Genomic DNA, 18,931 nt, shown 5'->3' with positions numbered 1-18,931 from the left:
AATGTAAACGGCACGTGCAGACAAAAACATCAAACGCGCAAACTCAAGTGCAGATATATCCAATGACAGGTTAGCGGAAACAGATAGCTTAGTTTATAAATATTACAAATTTGTTGATTCAATACGGAACGAAATTAATTATTGTCAAAATATACATGTGGGGCTCACTATAGGGACTCTTTTAATCGCTAATCGTTTGGCATTTGTAAAGGATAAACGTGTGAATTAGCTGGAAAAAACACGGGCTATATCTAAATAAAGAAACAAAAAGACTCGCCTAAGCAGGTTCCTATATCAGTTTACAAATATTGTATAAATATGTTTAATTTTACTGAAACTGTTGAAATGCGCTCTCCTTGTGAATCCGTGTAACCAATATATATTGTAGAAATGTTTCTGAACTCGATATACAAACGCATGCTCGAACATGTATATCTAGAACTACTTTAAACAAATTAATTTATCTATTAGAGCCAGTGCAGTAGAATGTGCTATATTGGTATATGTAGGTGTATCACAGTGTTTAGAGCTACGTGCGAGTGTTTCACGACCGCAGTCGTACGTGTATATACATTGTAGATAAAATAAACAGTTCGCCACTAAACTAATGGCTATTGCAACAGGCCGCAGGTCATTTCAATCAGACATAATTGAAATAATTTACTACCATAAAATAAAGATGGCTTGTCTATATGTCGGTTTCCTGATATTAATGATAATCATCATCTATCGTTAATGAAACAATGACTGTATATATATATATATATAGATGAGGTTATAGACCGACCAGGACTTCACTGTTAATGTCCGAGTATATCACAGCCTACTGACGTACACTACAGCTGCCACATACACTAAATTACACAATGGTAAACACCCATGAGATTTATAGTTCATGAACTGGAAATTATAAATACAATTTATCAAAATATATTTATTAAATATATATCAGTTTCTGTGTAACGTATAGTTCATTTATTAATAATAAATTATGCTTGTAATGTTTATTTCCAATGAATTAAAAAAAATATGTTATCATATCATAACGTTTGAAATGAAGTTGATGTTTGTAACATCGCTGAGGATTAGCTGATAAAACGATGTAATAATTTCTGAAAAGTCCATGTTCAGGAAAACCAGTGTTTATCATAGTGGTGTTACAAGATGACGAAACCTTGAACATCATGACGACTTTACAAGATGGTATAATAAGCGAAATCTTGATTATCATGACGACTTTACAAGATTTTATAATAAGCGAAATTTTGAACATCATGATGACTTTACAAGATTTTATAATAAGCGAAATATTGAACATCATGATGACTTTGCAAGATGTTATAATAAGCGAAATCTTGATTATCATGATGACTTTACAAGATATTACATTAAGCGAAATTTTGAACATCGTGATGACTTTACAAGATGTTATAATAAGCGATACCGTGAACATCGTACAAGATGTTATAATAAGCGAAATCTCGAACATCATGATGACTTTACAAGATGTTATAATAAGCGAAATCTTGATTATCATGATGACTTTACAATTTATTACAATAAGCGAAATTTTGAACATCATGATGACTTTACAAGATGTTATAATAAGCGAAATTTTGAACATCATGATGACTTTACAAGATGTTATAATAAGCGAAACCTTGAACATCGTAAAGACCTTACAAGATGTTATAATAAGCGAAATCTCGAACATCATGATGACTTTACAAGATGTTACATGTATAAAAAGTGAAACTTTGAACATCATGATGACTTTACAAGATGTTATATAAGCGAAACCTTTTGCATCATAATAACCTTACAAGATGTTATAAAGGCGAACGTGGGACGTTATGTTAGCGAGTCTTTACCAGATACAGCATGAGATGATTAGCAAAACCTTGAAAACTATAATGACTCATCAAAATAAGAAAACATCGTGAAGGTTTCATTAGATATTTTTATATATTAAGCGAAACATTTTATATAAGCATTTTTTTTTATTTTTAAATTGGCTTTATGTATTGAATAAGCGAAACTTGAAACATTACACCGTTGGGAATGCTTTCAGAATATAGACAATGATATGTACACATGTCCCCATGTTATGTTTCCGTAATGGTCACTGGGTGTGAGATTTCCGAAGTTTCAATTTTTGTTTGTTTATTTTTTTTTATTTATTTTTTTTTTTTTTTTGTTCTTATAAATTTCCCATTTTGTAGTCGTAGTGGTTAATCAATTTAAATCATGAAATGATGTCAATGATACACCTCTCTTGTTGAGAAGTATTTTTGAACTTGCGAGTTTCCTCCAAGGGGAAGCTCATTTCTCCTCATGTCTACAGACACCTTGCTGTTCATGGCGAAGACAGGAATACTATCACGTGCCAGGTCAGTTTGTGTTACAGAATGACACTACTATCTGTTTACTAAAACTGGACTCCATGGGCCAAAACAGTCGGAGAAACAGTCCCGTAAATAAATATGACACCAGCTATATATAGCAGCACGTGGGCTGGGTGGTCAGTTCGGCGGGGTGTCCCTACTGACCAGACTCGTAAGCAACATAGAAAAGGGAGTTTCGGAGAAAAATGATCATAGATTTGTTTACCGACAAAAACAGAAGACAGATAATAAACAGCTTAAGAATAATCAGAGAATAATAATATTTACATAAGGAAATGAATTATCTAATCCAATCATGATAGATAATCTACCTATCTATATTTATATATAGTTTACACCAGTGTCACAAGAGAATGTGACATCTCCACAAAACCCAAACAGCAGAGGTGGTTTTATATGTCGAAACAACGATATCCCTTATAATAGCAGGGGTTGGCTCGGGCAGGTACCGCGGGCAAATTTCGGCCCTGCTTAATCCAATCTTCCACCCGAACACGCTCACATAAACACTTCGGACAAAGGGGACTAAAATATCGTAATGGTTTATAAACTAAACCCGCTACTGTAGATTCTGGTGCTAATGAACTCACTCAGGCCTTCACATTTCAATTTTCTGGTCTTTGCCGTGACCGGAAAACCATTGTTTGCCTATGTATACCTCATGATTGAAATGGTCTCCGATCTTTGTCCAGTCTCAATCCCCTGATTGAAGATCGCCACATCGTGGACAGTGTTTCTTTAATAATGACATTTCTACTTGTATTTAGTTTAAATAGAAAGCATAAACGACACGAATTGCTCTCGATTATCCAATAACGATATACCCAGACATTGTAGTCCCTGATGTATACGATCCCAGCGTCAAGTGGCGGCATTTCAGGAATGTATTTGGACTTGATACTCATGGACGCACTACCCGGAAATGGCCGGCAAATTGAAGGGAATTAAAGACAGACTGAACTAAGCTAAAACCAAAGCCGACACAATAAGGGTTGTTTTCAACATATTACAACAAAGGTGCAAATGATATGCCTTGCTCGGTCAAGTTTCTCGTAATGAACTGTTATTTGATTTTAGGGGCATTTTAGACAATCAAAGAATCTCCAAACCAGCATCCGTACAGACTTCAGAGAGTCATTTGAAATTGAATTGAACTTTGCTAAAATAAGATATATGTGTATATATATATTAACTATTTTATATTTTTTTTTGTTTTTCATGGGTGTCATAATGCCAATTTATAGAAAATATTTCTTTTCAATTAAAAATTTTAGACAAAAGAAATGACATGAGATATCTTCAATTAACAGACGCTCGTCTTTCTAAGAATAAAACGATCAATACTAATATTAAAGGAAACTTCCGTTTTAACTCTCCGCTTCACCATCATTTCCAGTTTACGTGAAAAGACCTACGAGATCTGATCTAAGGGAAATAACTTTCTTACATTTTAATGTTGTGTTAAAAATGAAATACCCGCATTAGCATAGAGGAGTTAGATCTTAAATATTCGACAGCACACACATAAATTGATTATAAACTCATTTATTTATTAATTAGCAAACTGTAAACACAATTGTAGGCCTCATTACAATCAATAATACTGAACCCGTTGTGAAGGAGCCGACATTTTGAACCCCTGGGCAGAGTCACGTGACATTTTCGTCACGTAATAAACTCTGGAAACAAGAAAACCCTAATTACTTCAGCATTTTACGTCACGTCTTAGCTATTTCTTTCAGATGAAATACGGGTCGTGCATGTTAAATTAAAGTTTGACCTTTAAAACACGACGTTTGACATGAGAAGTTGACATCCCTAGTCATCAAAGAACGCTACACTTTTGGCCGCCAGCTTTTACCTGCATTTTTTCCTGTCACCTTGTAGCATGTAACATAAGACACTTATTCTAAAATGTTTTTAAACAATTCAAAGAAAAGTTTTTACACATTGACGTGGATAGGTCTGCCATGCATTTATTGCATTTAATATCAATTTAAGCTGTGTGGCTTTACCATCTTAAAGGTAGCAAACATCCATGTAATGATATATTTGCTAAAGCTCTACCCCATCAGGTACAAGATAGAATCGTAAATAATCCGCGCACTGTAAAAATTAGTTTTCCTTTTGGCGAACCATTTCATAACGATCCTTTATCCCCGACGCGCTAAGGCGATTTTATATACCATTTCATAATACATTGTAATTAATCATTCTTTAGAGCGAAGACTCAGCCACCTCACCAATGCTTTGCGACAGTCGGGTTCGACGTCAAACTGATTTTGTTCAAAGACAACTGTTAAAAGGGAAGTAACTCTTACGGTAATTAATAATACACATATATATTCAACAAGAACGCAAAAAGGTATGGATTATTCCGGGACCTTTTAAGTCAAACTTATCTGTGGCCTTTTGAATGATTAAGCATCCAAACGCAAGAGGACACAGCCATACCGGGTGACTACGATTTATAATGCGCCCATGGAAAAACTTTTGTATTATTCATATTGACATTCTCAGAAATCCCCATGCTCGATTCACCATCGCTATCTATATATTACGACTGCGATAGTATCCTCTCCGATATCGCGGATGGGAAATCACTGAATTTCAACACTGTATATATCTTACAATCTTAACAAACAAATAACACTATTTGTTAATCTTTTTTTTTATTTATTTATTTTCAAAGAATAAAGATTACAAAATAAGACTCCTAAAAATCAATAACGATTAATATAGTTAAAGGTTAAATACATCAAGAATACACGGTACAATGTATAATAATAAGTAGAAGAATATATAATCTCCGTCAGAAGAACAATCACATTACGTTACTGAACAACTAGCTCTTGTTTTATTACGATAAAAAAAACATCTTTAATAATGAAAAAAAAATTAGAATTGAATCAAAGAAATTCAGGGGAAAAGTACTAATTTGTTCATCATTGCGTCAATTAAAAATTCGTAAAGTTCAAGCTTACAAGAGATCATGGTGTACGCCATTTACAACAAGTTCAAATACGTGCGTATATGGATTTCATAATGGCACAAGAAACGTAAAGGTTTAATATCATAACAGAGGCTACAACAACGGTACAATACACATCATGCAAAATTAACGAGTAACTTATCAGTTCGAGTGATATGTAATTCTAACAGTCAATTTAGCAGACGTTATATAACATTATTGTCTATTTTTAGCCCAGATAACGAAAGTAGAATAGCGCGAATACTACGACAAAGCAGACGAGGAATTTATGGATGGTGTGGAAGAAAAACCAGGAGAAACTGCGATGGTTGTGGACACAGTGTGGGGCTTCTAAGGCAGCGTACATCAGGGCGAAGAAAAGACTGAGCACAACCGCATCCTCCCAGCGTCCGATAGGGAAATATTGACTGTAAAGATATAAGTATACATCAGATATTCTACAGAAATCAACCCGTAAACTACAGCAAACTTCGAAACCATTAATATGGAGTTTAACTAGCCTGCAGCAAACTACACAAAGGCTTGCAAACCACACTTACGTCATATTTTAAGGTGATAACAACAAAGAAAACAAAATGTCGCATAAAAATGTAGTGTAAATGGGTAATTGGTACGTTTGATAAGTGCCAATTCGCATATGTTTTAAATAGGTTTGCTCATCCTTAATCGCAATTTTAAATTAATCAATCATGGAATGTTTATATCCTTCAAATTAAAAGAACTTTCACTTGCACCAAGCCTTCCTCTTGATCTTTCACATAATTTACTTTCGGAAAATTAATCATTTTCCCTTATTTTCAGAATGACTTACTCGGTGACGAATTTTAAGAGGACGACTAAAAGTGCGTCACAGACGAGAGCGGTGAGTAGGTATCTCTCCCCAGTTCGGTGTCCCCATGGCGAATGGTTGTTGTACCAAAGTATGCTCACAACTTCCGCCAGTATCCCCGCTATCACCATAGCAACGCTAAACTGGATGTGCAGATCCATGTTGAATACGTTCTTGTTGTTCTGAATAAAATAATAAATGAAAGAACTCTTTAAAATGATAGCTACATTAACGTGATTACAGACAGTGTATAACTAAATAACTGTGTTAGCCATGGCGGAAACATGAATTCATTTGGGTTTTGAAAAATAATTTTGTTTATATTGAAAAAAAAACCCCAAAAAACTAAAAAAAAATCCAACACACACATATATATATATAAGATATAAAGCGATAATGATGTCTGGATTTTAATTCACATACAAAATGTAGTTTAATTTACTTCAACATGAAAATACGGAAATTGTAAACGGTTCACAAATTAAATATTATGACAATTTTAACGTTTTATAAGGAAAATGTCTTTAAAGCCGCCCAATGAATACGTGCAAACTTCGAAAATATGTTTGTTTCCCCCACAAAAATTAAATAAGTATTCTTGAATATAACCAAGAAATGAGCAGCATCGATCTAAGGGGAACAACTCGGGTTTGCTTAAAAACCCAACAAAGGTTAAAGGCCCGGTTCACGATTGCGAGGTCATACTATAAATAGTAACATAACATCAACACTAACTAAAATTGATTTAGCTAAAAAGTAATCAATATAATGTACGTGTGTAATCATATCTAAAGCTAACAACGTAAATATCACACTTGTAAGTCGCTAGATCAGAATGGTACTAAATATTAGAAACATCTGATAATGCATATGATGTACATAATGCAATGAGATAATGCAGGAAATGACATACCTATGTACACATGTAGAAATGGGTAGCTAATTCGGCTTCGAAAGAAAACATGTTTTGAGAAATCTAAATTTGCAAATCATATAGTATAAAATGATGATTTTAAAGTGTTCACTTCTCGGTGAGCTTGGCGAATTTTAAATCGAAGTCCATGTAAACGATGAACAAACTTGGTGGTCAGTCATGCCTGGCACAGCCATGCATCTGATCTGACCAAACAGTGGCTGTGGTATCGACTTCAAATAATTATAAAAGTTAAATGTGTTGTAAAACAAAGGTAGTAAATTTTATATAAAACAAGCTTACCTTTGACCCGTGAGAAGAAAATGTGTATTAAGATTCTGCTTGTCGAGCTAGCTTTAATTTCTTGTGAACTAGGTCACGAGCGTCCCGCCAATAAGTGTTAACCAATCAGAATCCGTCTAGTTGTGGTTTGTAAACAATGGCGAAAGTATTCACAGTACACACCACGGTACATTGAGACCGTGTGTCATGTGTGTAGAAGAGAAAACCGAGCGTGGTACATTAGTATGTCAGGACATGATAAATCACCAACATATAGTGTATGTAGAGACATTTAGATAGTACACTATTTAAGTTTAACAAAATGTGAACGAGAACAGGAAATACTTGAAAGTTGATGTGCATTTAACATGCTAGATATCTACTTAACTTGATCTTGTTCGCATCGCTTATCTCACTTATAAATCCTTGTTAGTATGTATTATAACTGATTATGTTTCTTAATGACCTCATGTAATTTATTGAGCTACTAAGACAATTTTGCAAAATATACGAAAAAGAGTATGTTTCAGGAAAAAAGTGCATATCACATTTTGTTTTGCGTTTTATGTTGTACAGATATCTTTTCTTTTTATTTCCTCTATATCATGAAGTCTGTCTGACAAATTCATAACACGTGAATATTAATAAGATCCAGTGCACATACACCCACGTACCATACTTTTGGATACAGGTAAGATGCGCGTCAAAATGGAATTTAACATTGAATATATTTACATTTTGGATAAAAATTTAAGTCCATTTATAAAAGACGACCACTCTGAACCACGAAGTAAACTATATTGACAGGGATTACTACACGTAAATGCTACATTTTTATAGATAAACAAAGCACCATGTATGGATGATTAAGTCTTTTAAAATGTATCAAACGCCTGTGACCTCAAATTATCAGTCTGTCTGGTGACCTTTGATCATATAGTAGTCTTATTTATAATCTCCAACCCATATCAATATATACCAGGGACAAAGTGTCAATATAACTCCGATATGTATTTTCACTTTACACCCAAACATATTAGCTCGACATGTAAACGAACCTGTAAATAAAAACCAAATAAAGAATCGAATTTAACAAAGTTGTCATATTTGTTATGCACACTTTCATAGAATCTAATAAATACAAGCATTTCAATATAAAAAAATACTGTTATTTAGGAAACATATCGATTGTGTGTGTTCAGCAACCTTGATTTGTATCTTATTCTTCCAAAACTGTTTACAAAGAAAAACGTTGCATATGAAGTGAAAAATATGACACAATGTATGTGTTCGATTTCTATCCTGTTCTATTGTATAGATAACATGACGTTTCGGGTATAAAATATGTGCCTAGTGAATTCTGTCCTTGATGCTAAGTTTACTAAAATGTAAAATTCTTAACATAAGGAGTTCGTAGTACCATTTGATGATAACTCAACATTTTAGATAATGAGTCAAAAGATTGGAACAACAGCTCCTAGATTCCCTTAAAACACGAAGGCATTCATTTATACGGTGGCTGGGAGCGGACATGAAATAAATAAAATTATTGCGTTCGAACGAAATATTATTGCGTGGGAACGAAATACTATTGCGTTCGAACGAAATATTATTGCGTTCGAACGAAATACTATTGCGTGGGAACGAAATACTATTGCGTTCGTACGAAATATTATTGCGTGGGAACGAAATATTATTGCGTGGGAACGAAATACTATTGCGTGGGAACGAAATACTATTGCGTTCGTACGAAATATTATTGCGTGCGAACGAAATATTATTGCGTGGGAACGAAATACTATTGCGTTCGAACGAAATATTATTGCGTGGGAACGAAATACTATTGCGTGCGAACGAAATATTGTTGCGTTCGAACGAAATATTATTGCGTTCGAACGAAATAGTTATTGCGTGCGCACGAAATAATTATTGCGTGCGAACGAAATAATTATTGCGTTCAAACGAAATAACTATTGAACTCACATTTATGATAGATAAGTGCTAAAAAAGTATCTTTTACACGCACTGGCTTGCAAAAATAATTGAAAAAAATGTAAACACCCAAAAAACTAGAGACTTTTTATTCAAACTTTGTATGTCAAGTTCGAATGTAACATACTCAAAAACAACTTTTAATTTATTAATTTCATGGAAATGTTTACAGCTTTAAATTATTACATTGGTATACATTGAATGGTTCATTTTTAGGCATGCTGATGATAACGCCTAATTGCATGTCGATACCCCCGCATTCTGTACATTGATAAACGTCTTTGTTCTGTACGATGTTGTCGATGGATAATTTGCCTGATATTGATCGATATAAGGTTGTAATCATCAATATTCATACATTCACTGAAGATAATTACATAAGTAATAAGTATATAGAAATTATCTCAGCTACACCCACTCATACAGTAAATTATATTTGTAATACATTGTATGTATACAAATGAGGTGATGTATGCGTCCATTCTGGATGTGTAATTGCATTAAGTGATAATCACACAAAATTTAATTTAGATTATATTCATCATCTCTCCCCTCCCCTTTAAATCAAACTTTCACATGTGGATATGTCTGTATAATTATACATGGACAAATTTCCGTATGATCTTAGATGATAGATGTAAATGTTTTTTCTTCTGTAGGTATAATGATATTATTGATGATGCAGATGATACATTGTATGTACAATATCAAATATAATGTTTCTACTTTCCACCAGCTGATGAATTATTTTAAATAGCTGACATGGCTCGATCCTTACCCTCGAACAACACGTATCCAATATCGGTATGAATATTTTACTAATAACTTGTACAAATATAAAGTACTGAACGATCGGAGTTCCACCACCAATTAGCACTACACGTTGTCATGTTTACATGTACACTACTTATTGTAATTGTAGACTGATAGGTTATAACATTGTTATAATGGTAATGTTGTGACCTATGTTGATGATGTCATAATACGTTCTCGTATAGTATGTTTGAATGATATTATTTTAAACATTTTTATGAATTGTCGGCATGCAGTTATGACATCATCATATCATTATTGTAATAACATTGTTATGCTGGCATTGAAGTTATAAAATTATCATATTAGTATTATTATTACATTGCAACGCTGGTAATGTAGTTATAACATTATCTTTTGTAATTGTTATATCATTGTTATGCTGGCATTGTAGTTATAACATTATCATATTACTGTTATAGCATTATTATACATGATCTAGCATTGTAGTTATAATATTATCATATTATTATTGATATAGAATCGTTACGTTAGAAATGTAGTCAAGCATTAACATATTATTGTTATCAATTTGTTATGTTTGTAATGCTGTTATATCTTGTAATGATAATGTTATTGCATTGCAACAATGGTTAATGTATTTCATTGGTATGAGAGATGTTCAATCGAATCTTATATAAATGACGTATTATTTTTTCGCGTTAATGCTATAGCAACGTTAACGTTAATAAATGATATATGATTAACTTATCGATATACACGTGAAAGCATTTTCATAATCTAGGTAAGTTTTATTGTAAAGGACACAGATATTGGAATTTGTGTAAAGTCATATGTGTCGTAACTGGACGAAAATTTCAACATGATATGTTTTCGTCAGTAATCAATTGAAAATCAATCTGTTTGATGATATAAGCTGTGGAAACATTTATGATGCCTTATAAACGTCAATTGCAACACAGAATTTTTGTAATGTAAAATTCTTGTTTTTATCTCTTATGTATGATTAGATGGAGACGTACCTGCATAAATCACTTTACGATTACTGATAACACTGTAAAAATGTGAAATGAAATTATAGACTTGGCTTCACTGTCTGGCCGTTTGTACTCATTTCATTGCATTAAAGGTAAAATCAAAATAATTTTTGCAGTACTGTCAAAAATCATTTTCAACTCTTATTTGTACTTGTAATATGAAAAGCTATGCATTGTATCGAAATTCTCAAAATGGCGTGAGAGAGTGGGAGAGTATCATATATGAGTGTATAGTAGACAAGTAGTGAGCACGTGTGACTGCAAAACACATAGAGAAAGACAATTAAATATGCTTCATATGTGAATATGAAGGTATGGCTATTCTTTTGGCGGGATTACAAAATGTTAAACTCTCGACAAGCCTTTTTGAGTATGAATAGTATTACTACATTTTGTGACCTTTTGGTATAATATCCCCATCCTTTATATCCATAAGTATCTTATAATACGATAGAATGACACCTGGATTACAGCGAGCCAACACATTATTTGTGTAACACATAACACACCGTAATTCCACAGTGATTTTAACTGTATGTAGCGATTATGTCACTCATTGAATTACTGAGTGACACGTGAACAGAGGAGACATGTATTTCAGCTCTCGAGGAAATCTTTACCTATTATGTTAAAAAACAATCAACTTTTCGGATGGAAATATAATAAAACACTACCCCACATGGCATATATGCTGTGATATATTTAGCTTTTCATTACACGTCATACAGCTATGTATTCTGTTTTACCCTGTCATCAAAATTTAATGTTGTATTACAACCATATATAGTAATCCAATGCGACACGGACAATGGTGCAACGGGCTTATAGACAAGAAGTGACCAAGTTCGACTTCATAACGCAGAGACAAAGACAATCAAATATGATGGCATGATCACATGGTAATATGAAGACAACATTGACGTTAGAAATCGATGACAGATATATTGATAGCAAACCAATCTCTTCCAATAGACTAAAACAATTTATTAATATCATCTAAGGTAAACTTGTTCACAATTCAATAAAATTGAAAATAGTTTGTGTTGTACATTTGATATGGGTATCTATGCTATGAAGAACTATGTCAATTACTTCATCATATTATTCAGTACTTTTTAAAGCTATGAAGTACAAATAGTATGATAAAGGACAACACGAATTTATGAGCGACATGGTACATGAAGTAGGAGGCACTGTAGGTGTCGTAGACATAATGAGGACCCTGGAGACCAGCATAAAACAGCGCCACCCACAAACTCAGTACAGCCATATCTTCCCAGCCTCGACAGGTCCAATGGGCCCTTTGAAAGAAAAGTGAGAACATATAGGAACTCATAAATCATACTACATATAGTATATATAGAAACTTAAAGTAACACGGGGATCTACTTTCAGTCAGTACTCTTTCTTGTAGCGTATTATATGATATTGTATGTATAAAGGGCGTCACCGTCATTTGATTTTGAAGTGTGCATTGAAAATCAACGAAGCGTAAGATACACAGAAGGAAGGTTAAATTGAATTGACTGTGTAAACTAGCTTGCATGTCTGACTGGAAAATAAAGTCCTGTATAGAATAATGTTTCATCTTTCAACTGTGCAGATTCAATGCAAGCAACGCATGTGACGTTTTAAAGAATGAGGAATTCAGATATGAACTAATAAGAATTATCTTAATCAATAAGAATTATAAACTTCTGCTACTTGATCACTTAACTTAGAAATTACTAGCGATTATATATATTGATCATACGTTGGTCACAAGGACACCTAATAGGAGGTTATAAATCCATTGTTTCATATTATCAAACATACTAGAATTTACAACGTTTTATATACATGTACCTTAAGACGTTAGACTTCAACAAGTTTATATGTCTGCCATATGTCACATATTCAATTGATGACGTGCATCATTGTCACTTGTACAATAAGTTCAGTCTTTTGTTTAAGTATAAAACAACTTTATGTATAAGTTTGATGATTTTGAACCAATTATTGCTTTATATATTTGAGAGTACAGACTACACTAAGTTAAGATGGGACAAACCACTTGAATTTACTCCATGATATATTTTAAGGTACAGACTAAACTAAGATAAAATGGGACAAATCACTCATTTTTATTTTTGAAGGTATAGATTACACTACGTACAGATTACACTAAGTTTATTTGAGGGTACAGATTACACTAAGTTTATTTGAGGGTACAGATTACACTAAGTTTATTTGAGGGTACAGATTACACTAAGTTTATTTGAGGGTACAGATTACACTAAGTTTATTTGAGGGTACAGATTACACTAAGTTTATTTGAGGGTACATATTATTAAACTAAGTTTATATGAGTATTATAAGTACATATTATTAAACTAAGTTTATATGAGGGTACATATTACATTAAGTTTATTTGAGGGGTACAGATTACACAAGTTTATTTAAGGGCACAGATTACACTAAGTTAAGATGGAACAAATCACTCCTTTATTGAGATTATATACTTCACTAAATCATTCCTTTATGTATTTGAGGGTACAGACTACACAAAGCCACTTACTCCTTGATATATTTGAGGACGTAGACTACGATACAGTCACACAGGATGGCTGGGATGAGGTATCTGTGTCCGATGTGGTGAAACCAAGGTGAGTAATGAGTATACCACATTACACTGAAAATCTCAGCGATCACTAACGCTATCACCATAGCAACGTTAAACTTTACTCTCACTTCCGCCATCTTTGAGCTGTTCTCTAAAATGAGAAGGGGCAAACATAAACCACATAAACATTTATACAAGCATTTATGATAATGTGTCTATAAGTTACATAAATAACATTACAAATGAGACGAGTGACATGGCTTATTGAAACATTATCAGTACGCTGCTTATTATATTGAGCTGACAGATAATATGAACCTGCGTACGAATTGTACTAATGTGTTGATCTAATAATTCTGATGTACATACAAAGCTACTTGTGTAAATTAGGAAAAGCTGTAAATATATTCAATGAGTAGTATACCTGGTATATTGCAAAACAAACCCGCTGTACACAAGCGCTGTCCGATGTCGTTGTCGTAGATACTGTGTTCCTTTACTCTATAGTTTGCAGCATTTACAAATATTTCTATTCATACTAGTAATGAGATATGGCAGATTGCCCCCTTCTGTTTAAGACGCTTTAAATCAATACTGGCTAACATAAATACACCAGAACCCTCTTTATCCTATATACAATAAACTTTTGTTCCTCTGCGTTCGCACCCAATTGCTGACTAGTACTATTTAACCATCATACGTGTGTTTCTACAAACGGTAATGATGATATAATAAATATTTAACTTATATCATAATAAGCTACTAGCGTTTTTGCTGTGTTCTGTTATCAACTTCCCATCTCAGCAATTGGTTGAAAACAGTTTCAGTTGAATGGTTTAAAGAATGGATTTTTTAGCAGCGACATTAAGGAAGCATAGCTTTACAAAGCATTGCTTTTCGTTCTCGGTACATATGCTATTTAGCACGAAAACATTATACATTAAGGCAGGCATGGCTAGTACAACTTATCCTATATATCATATAGCTGTTAACCTACTGGGGAAATGTCCATTACGACCGAGTTAGATCAATCATCCCCCTCCGGCCAGTGTGTGGGGATAAGTACGCACACAAGTATTTGGTGATGATAGAATGGTTAGAAGAGATAAAACTAAAAAGCAAGAATAAATGAAGATATGTCATATATATTGCGTATAATCATACATAAGCAAAATTGATATTTGTCTTTGCAATACTTACCTTCGTTGTGTGTAGTTTGAATTCAGGTCTCGGTCTTTGTTTGTCAACAAACCCTAACGCCGTGAAAACGAGCACCAGATAGCTAGCTGACCTCCTCAGCCAATCAGGGCACTGTTGGAGCACGTCTCTGGGCGGTGTACCGAAGGGCGAGGCACGCTCAACTATTAATAATGTAAAATTGCCTCGGTTAGAAAAATCATTGAGCTAACGAGGCCAGGTGACGGTCGATATTAAATCCTTACAGTAAACACCCCAGTCATAAATTGTGAGGAGATGACTCGATACGGGTCGTGGATAGGATGACACTACATTTTAAAAAGACATCTTAACACCCACACAATAACTAAATAATTATACAATGTAACCTTACACCCCGATACAATGTACAGATTCGAGGGAAATGGAATTAATTTCACAATACACCTTTAATTATGAATACTGTAGATTATCATCCTCGTACCTCTGTATAATAGTTATAAGGAACCCATTGTTTATTCGAGTAGATTATACCATTGTGGACGAATCAATATGACTTCCTACACAATGTTTGACTAACCAAAGTCCAGTCCAGTTATTAGCCTTCATCGGTGTATTGTTGAAAAAACTCGCGTACAAATGCTTTGTTGAAATCTTTACTAGTAGGCAAACTATTCGACAGCGTGATTTAAATAATTATTCTCAAGTTCAACAGGTAACCTTTAGCCAAACGTATAGTGAAGGAACGCGAATTAAAGTTTAAGAAACCATTGTCAGCAGTATAGTGAAGTAGCGTCTGGTTACCATGAAAGCTAGAATCAAGCTTTTGGATTCTTCCCGTTGAACTTCAAAATTTTACATCATTATTTACAATTTTGAAAAATGACATTCATAATGTAAATTTCCTTGAATACATATTGTTTAGCCAAAGAACTTGCATTTTTGCATGGCCAAAAAAACTTCTATTTATTGCAGAATGATAAAAAATTATTTCAGATTTCTCTATTTGTTAATATTAATTAAGCAAATTGTTTTACTATTAAAAGGGTAAATTATCAACATCACATGGAAGAAAAGTTTTAAGAATTAATATAATGCTTAACACTTTTCTTCCATATTATGTTAATAATTTCCCCCTTTAATCGATAAATAGAAATCTTAAATCGCACTAGAACATTTAAACAGAACCGTTGACATGCACTTTAGATAACCAAAATCGGCACTATTTTGTATTTAAGCACATCTTCACCATAGGTCCGAAATAGCAAAAACATATACTAATAGATATAAATTTCCCGGAACAAAAAGAAGGAATAAGAAAACTAATCTGGAGGATGACCTCAGTGGCGAGTGTTTTTGGTGTTTCTTTCAGCTAGTTTTACTATATTGATAGGTTTTGTCCTTGTTTGCTTTTAAAGCTGGGATGAATTCATAACAATGGAACATATTTTAAACTACAGTCCGACTTGAATAATACTCAATCCTACATGTTTATTGCACTTTATTTTAAATTGTTGTGTTTTGCATCTATGCAGCGCAAGAAAGCAAGACCGTGGAAGTCGGGCCGATATGTTTCGCCTGAATACGAGTGCTACTGGTTATGTTCGGACTTTAACGTTGAAACGCTGGTACCTACGTTTTCTTGATGAGCATTATAGATGCAGCATCAGTAATCCAGGTACAACGTAGACGACCGCCAATAGGAGTGCAGTAAGTATTAACCTCCAGCCGAGTAGTAGGTTTAATTTAAACATATTTTAGTTGCACGTTATATACAAATGGGATTTTACACAAGTTGTAAACTTATAATCCGTCTTCTCCCGTAAAAAAATAAAGATGATATATACATGTATATGACCGCAGTATGTAGTATTATGTTTCAACCATAAGATCATGCTTTGACAAAGATTTATCTTCAGGTGAACTACATGACGATGCGCTAAAAACCTAGACACGGAATTAAGGGTTTACAAAGTTTTAACGGTAAAAAAAATTAAAACATCAAAATCAAGCATGATGTAGGTAAGGAACATTGAACGAGGTTACGGTCTATCGTCTATCAGAAGTGTTTTACATGATAGTGTTACTATAAGGACCCCTACTCACAATCAAGACTGTGTTGCTTCCTTCACGAAGTACCAGGTGGATTTCAATAAGTAAGAATAAACTCTACATTTAAACCAACTACCGACACAAGAGGAGGTCGGAAAAGCAAGTTAAAGGAAAGGATAACTTATGTGATGGCGCAATGTAAGTAAACATGCTTTCTACGTGTCGTGTCCCTGTCCAGAACAAATATCCCAAATGCGAAATACAAGTTAATCAACAAAATTTTGTTAATGATGTACTTATATTGAAATTTGTTTCCTTTTGTGGCGATAATTTACAGTAAATTATGTTTTATACATTTATGAATATACATGTAGAATATTTAATCCCATATCAATTGCAAAATGTTCGTAAAGTTCGATACAGATACAGTTCAAGCATTTCCAATAAGAACAATTTTTTCTCTCATAAAAACAAGACCTTTTTCAGCACTTTACTATCATTTTCGCAAATTCAATTAAAGCCTAGCTTGAAATTCAAGCACTTTCAAGGTCTGTTCGAACCATGTAGATAACAAACTTGCAGAAGATAATCTTAATGTGTTAAATAATTAAATTAACTTGAAAGTGCTAAACACTTCCACCACAGTTATAAGGCAAATCCTCAACTGGTTCTAGAACATAGCAGGATGAATAAATAAGGAAAATAATCTAGCTCTTCCAAACTGAAATTGGAAAGTCAATTCTGCATTAAAATGAAGACAGAAAAGAAAAGTATGTAAAAGTGTTTAATAATACAATCAGATGTCTCTACCTTACCAGGATACAGTGGCCGCTGATAAAGTACGTTTGTCACGATCACGGTTTATCAGAAAACACATTGGGTTTACATAGCCAACAGTTTATACACTAAAACACTAAAAATGTGAACAAAATCAGGCAAAAACACTTGATCAGTGCATGAAAATAATTTACCACGTTTCAAACTTTCATAATAAATATAGTTATGTTACAAAATCAATGAAAAACAAATAATATGCAACAATGCACGACATAATGAAATGAGAAAGTTCATTGACATCATAAATGTCTTTACTACAAACTGGTCCGTATTTCATAACTAGAATACAGCACTGAAGGAAGATACTATCCAAGTTGTGATTCTTATTTACTTGTTTGATACACCGGGAAATACAGCGCACAGTCGTGAGTGTTTCTTCTAGAGTAATGTCAAAATAGCACTTATAATGTAGTATAAGAGACATGAGTGTCATAAAGTCATTCTTATCCTTCAAAAAGTAATACTTATATTAATACAATAATATGCCATTATCTGTCTATGTTATATATTATATATCTATATTGATTCTAATTCTAAGCTTACAATAACAATGAACCATAACAACCAATTTATAATTTGTTTGATTCAAGCTTAAAGTGAATAGTCGGTCAAAGAAAACCAGTCTAAATGCGTTCATTGGCCTTCCAAAAATTCCCACATATTAATACGACGGTGAAGTTCTGCTTAGTTTCCCAGTTCTGACCATAAAGTAAAGAAAAGTTGAAAGCATTGAAAGCGAGGCTGCGTGGAAATGTAACCACGAACATAGTGAGCCGGGAGGACGTTTTAGAATTCCCATACTTTACATTAATTTCTTCGTATGCAGACAGATTTTGACGAGAGATTTTTTTTCCATTTCATAAGAAATTATACTGGATACATTCACACCATTTTTACCGACTTTAGCCATCCTTGCCCGACTGTTCCCTTTAAAGTAACATATTTTGTAACAGATATTTTATTTGCAGAAAGTATCTTTAGAAATATTGTGACGAGATAATATGATAATAATAAATTAATATGAATTAAATTAATGTAGT

At 33.3% G+C, this 18,931-nt stretch overlaps 2 protein-coding genes across 3 annotated transcripts; both read right to left on the bottom strand.

Moving 5' to 3' along the window:
* Positions 1-5,089: 5,089 nt before the first annotated feature.
* Positions 5,090-7,650, bottom strand: LOC138325080 (uncharacterized). Its single transcript, XM_069270464.1, has 3 exons — positions 7,443-7,650; positions 6,209-6,408; positions 5,090-5,804 (listed from the first exon to the last, which is right to left on the bottom strand). Exons 2-3 carry the CDS (start codon positions 6,385-6,387, stop codon positions 5,606-5,608), a joined length of 378 nt encoding a protein of 125 aa, XP_069126565.1. The 5' UTR covers positions 6,388-6,408; positions 7,443-7,650; the 3' UTR covers positions 5,090-5,605.
* Positions 7,651-12,304: 4,654 nt separating this feature from the next.
* Positions 12,305-15,328, bottom strand: LOC138325079 (uncharacterized). 2 transcript variants are annotated; one of them, XM_069270462.1, is made up of 3 exons: positions 15,027-15,328; positions 13,782-13,977; positions 12,305-12,525 (listed from the first exon to the last, which is right to left on the bottom strand). In XM_069270462.1, the coding sequence occupies exons 2-3, from the start codon at positions 13,961-13,963 to the stop codon at positions 12,330-12,332; spliced, it is 378 nt and encodes a 125-aa protein (XP_069126563.1). In that variant the 5' UTR covers positions 13,964-13,977; positions 15,027-15,328; the 3' UTR covers positions 12,305-12,329. The 2 variants fall into 2 exon arrangements, with proteins under 2 accessions (XP_069126563.1, XP_069126564.1); XM_069270463.1 differs by lacking the exon at positions 15,027-15,328 and adding an exon at positions 14,251-14,540.
* Positions 15,329-18,931: the final 3,603 nt, after the last annotated feature.

Source organism: Argopecten irradians, chromosome 6, assembly GCF_041381155.1.
Source record: "Argopecten irradians isolate NY chromosome 6, Ai_NY, whole genome shotgun sequence".
In the NCBI taxonomy this organism is placed as follows: Eukaryota; Metazoa; Mollusca; class Bivalvia; order Pectinida; family Pectinidae; genus Argopecten; species Argopecten irradians.
Note: the sequence above shows the minus strand (reverse complement) of the source record. Positions and strands in the feature narration are given on the sequence as shown.

What these genes read in the sequence shown, in the direction of transcription:
- LOC138325080 (XM_069270464.1), bottom strand. Translation starts at nt 6,387, where the DNA reads ATGGATCTGCACATCCAGTTTAGCGTTGCTATGGTGATAGCGGGGATA. An exon ending in CTCTTAAAATTCGTCACCGA is followed by an intron (nt 5,805 to 6,208) that starts GTAAGTCATTCT and finishes ATATCTTTACAG; the next exon opens with TCAATATTTCCCTATCGGAC.
- LOC138325079 (XM_069270462.1), bottom strand. Translation starts at nt 13,963, where the DNA reads ATGGCGGAAGTGAGAGTAAAGTTTAACGTTGCTATGGTGATAGCGTTA. An exon ending in GTCCTCAAATATATCAAGGA is followed by an intron (nt 12,526 to 13,781) that starts GTAAGTGGCTTT and finishes TTTCTTTCAAAG; the next exon opens with GGCCCATTGGACCTGTCGAG.